Genomic DNA, 2581 nt, shown 5'->3' on the forward strand with positions numbered 1-2581 from the left:
CCGCACGTACAGGGTCTGGCTGCCCCTAGCCACTGTGTCCTCCAACCCCACAGGCAGACAGGGGTCCAAGAAGGGCGTCTCAGGGCTCAGCCCCATCTGCTGGCTGTGCAGGCTGGAAAACAAGCCAGGAAGGAAAGGCAATTGCACAGGGCGTCTTCTACCATCACCAAAAGCCTAGTCTAGTGCTGTGCCACATCCATATACCCCCTGCAGCAGATCAGGCCATGTCCCTTTGTACCCCGTGGTGCTGGCATCCGCCTTGCCACCTCCTGCCAAAGCCAGGTCTGTCAGGCTGACCTGAGGCCACATGCCCTGAGCACCTGCAGGGTGCAACAAGGCAGGGCCACCACCCCAAATTCATGGGGATCCACACCCCTGCACAGCCCCTGGGGATCTGGAGGCAGAGTTTGCTCCCGGCACCGGAGTACCTGGGCACCAAGCCTCTTCGCCTCTGGCAACAGCTTCACGTAGCATTCTGGGAGGGGAAGGAGAAACAGGAGGCAGAGAGCTCAAGGTGGGGATGCGATGGAAAGATGTGCTGGAGTGAATTGGTGGCAGAGAAGAAGGGGAAGTCAGAGCAAGAAAAGCCAAATGCCACTGGAGGGGCCTCCCCACAGCCTGCCCTTATGGGTGGAGGAGGAAGGCAGTGAGCTATGGCACTGATAACGTATGCAGGGCTTAGAGAAAGCAGCACCTGTGCAATGTGAGCCAGCCAGGGCACCTGCTGCTGCCACAAGGCTGACGCCAGCATGGCTGTGGGAGCTGTTATCACCACAGGTGACTCTTGGGGCAAATCCAATGGGGAGAGGGCAGCATGAAGGAACCAGCACCCCATTTTTGCAATGCCCCAGACAGGGCACCACTAGGTGAGGCAGCAATACCGGTTGTGCACATAAGTCTGGTTCAGCACAAGGTCCTCATAGCGCTGGCGGGCAAAATTGCCCCCAAAGCCCAGGAAGGTGTTGACGTAGACACGGTACATGTGGCCAGCGTGCTGCACGTCGCAGCCCAGGTTGAACTCTGCCAGCAAGCTCTTAGCAGCCTCCTCCTGGGGATGCAGAGGTCTGTGATCAACAGCAGCCCAGGGAAGGCACGGGTTGCTCTTGGGGCCAGCTGGCTAGATACACACCTGCTGTGGGGAGGAGGAGGCTCCAGAGTCAGGCACTTCGTAGGCGATCTGCAGGGAAGCCCCCCCCATGTCCAAGATCCCCACTGTTCGTTTCCGAACCAGGGACTCTCCTTGGTCTCCCACTGCCACAGTGATCATCGCGTCCTCCTCTGCAACCCACAGCAGTGTGTCAGCCAGGGGCTCCTCCACCCCTGCAGGCAGCCCCCCAGGATCATTCACAGGGCAGTGGGCTATGGAACTTGGGGCTGGCCGCCCCCCCAGATCTGTAGGTTCCCCCAAAGCATCCACCGCTGGAAGCCACTACAGAAACACACAGGGACTTGTTCCTGTAACCAGGGGAGGTGCCCCCAAATCCTAAGGAGTTTCTCTGGCTGAGGTCAGGCACTGCCTGGCCAGAGCTTGCTCTTAGCCCCAGTGCTGGGGTGACCTCCAGCAGGACTCTGCTCAGACCCTCCCAGCTGCTCTACAATCAGCCAGACTCACCCTCCTCATGATCAAACCGGCCCAGGACAAAGTTGATACCAATCCATGCGTAGACACCTGCACAAAAGAGAAAGAGTAATTAACAGCAATCTACTAAAGGCAACCAAGCAGTGCTTTGCAGTGGCTCCTACCTTCCTGTTTCCCTGAGATCACTTCTGCATGTGATTTGGAGAAGAGGAAATCAAACTCCAGAGGCACGTTTCTCACTAAGTCCTCCAGGATTGCAGCTTGCTGCCTGCAAGGGTACAGGAGAGGGACAGATGCTACAGGAACTCCACCAATGATGCTTCTTGGGGGAGCATAAGAAACAGTGGGAGTTCCACTGCAACACACCCCACATCCAGCCCCGTGAGTGCTGCCGCTGCACCCAGGGCACTTTGGAGACAAGAAACCAGATCTATTCGTTCAAGACTTCACTAAAAAGTGTCTCCTCTCAGCCCCCTCCCAGTGCGCTCTAACCCTCCTTCCACAGCCCTCCGCACTCACTCCCAGCTACATGCCCTTTCCTTTCCCAAATTCCCCCCTGGATTCCTAATTCCCCCATCAGGCTTTGGACAAGGTAACCGTCTTCCTGCCTCCTGTGGCTGAGGGACCCCACCCAGCACGTCCCTCGTTTCCCCCAGGACCTCACCTCTCGGGCAGCAGCCGCATGCCCGCCGTGCACAGGACGTAGAGCGGAGTTTCCTTGTGCTTCTGAGCGGGGACGTGGGCTGCCGCGAACTGCAGCAGAGGGCGCAGGTAAGGAGTAGCTTGCTCCGGGGCTGCAGCCGCCACCGAGATGCCTGTGCGGGGACGGGAGCGGGGATGCAGGCGGCCCCGCGGTGGCCGTCCCGGGCGGCGGGAGCAGAGCGAGGCAGCACCGACCTGGCTTAATTTTCTTGACTACCGGGCGGCTGCTGCGGTCCCTCATCTGCTTGATGTCCAGCAGGTCGTGCGGGTTCCCGTTGTGCGGGGGCCAGAAATAGACGA

The 2581-nt window shown here is 59.1% G+C and overlaps 1 protein-coding gene across 1 annotated transcript in view; it reads right to left on the minus strand.

Annotated features, from left to right (window-relative positions):
• The window catches only part of ENTPD7 (ectonucleoside triphosphate diphosphohydrolase 7), a gene marked incomplete at its 5' end in the record, with an annotated part of 3912 nt that extends 1333 nt beyond the window's left edge, over positions 1-2579 (minus strand). The window contains 7 exons of the mRNA XM_010000132.1: positions 7-112; positions 882-1048; positions 1130-1278; positions 1613-1669; positions 1744-1847; positions 2244-2394; positions 2477-2579. Coding sequence (XP_009998434.1) covers positions 7-112; positions 882-1048; positions 1130-1278; positions 1613-1669; positions 1744-1847; positions 2244-2394; positions 2477-2579 — 837 coding nt within the window. The remainder of the gene's footprint in view (positions 1-6; positions 113-881; positions 1049-1129; positions 1279-1612; positions 1670-1743; positions 1848-2243; positions 2395-2476) is intronic.
• Between the last annotated feature and the right edge of the window lie 2 nt (positions 2580-2581).

Source organism: Chaetura pelagica, unplaced genomic scaffold, assembly GCF_000747805.2.
Source record: "Chaetura pelagica isolate M959 unplaced genomic scaffold, ChaPel_1.0 scaffold436, whole genome shotgun sequence".
Lineage (NCBI taxonomy): Eukaryota > Metazoa > Chordata > Aves > Apodiformes > Apodidae > Chaetura > Chaetura pelagica.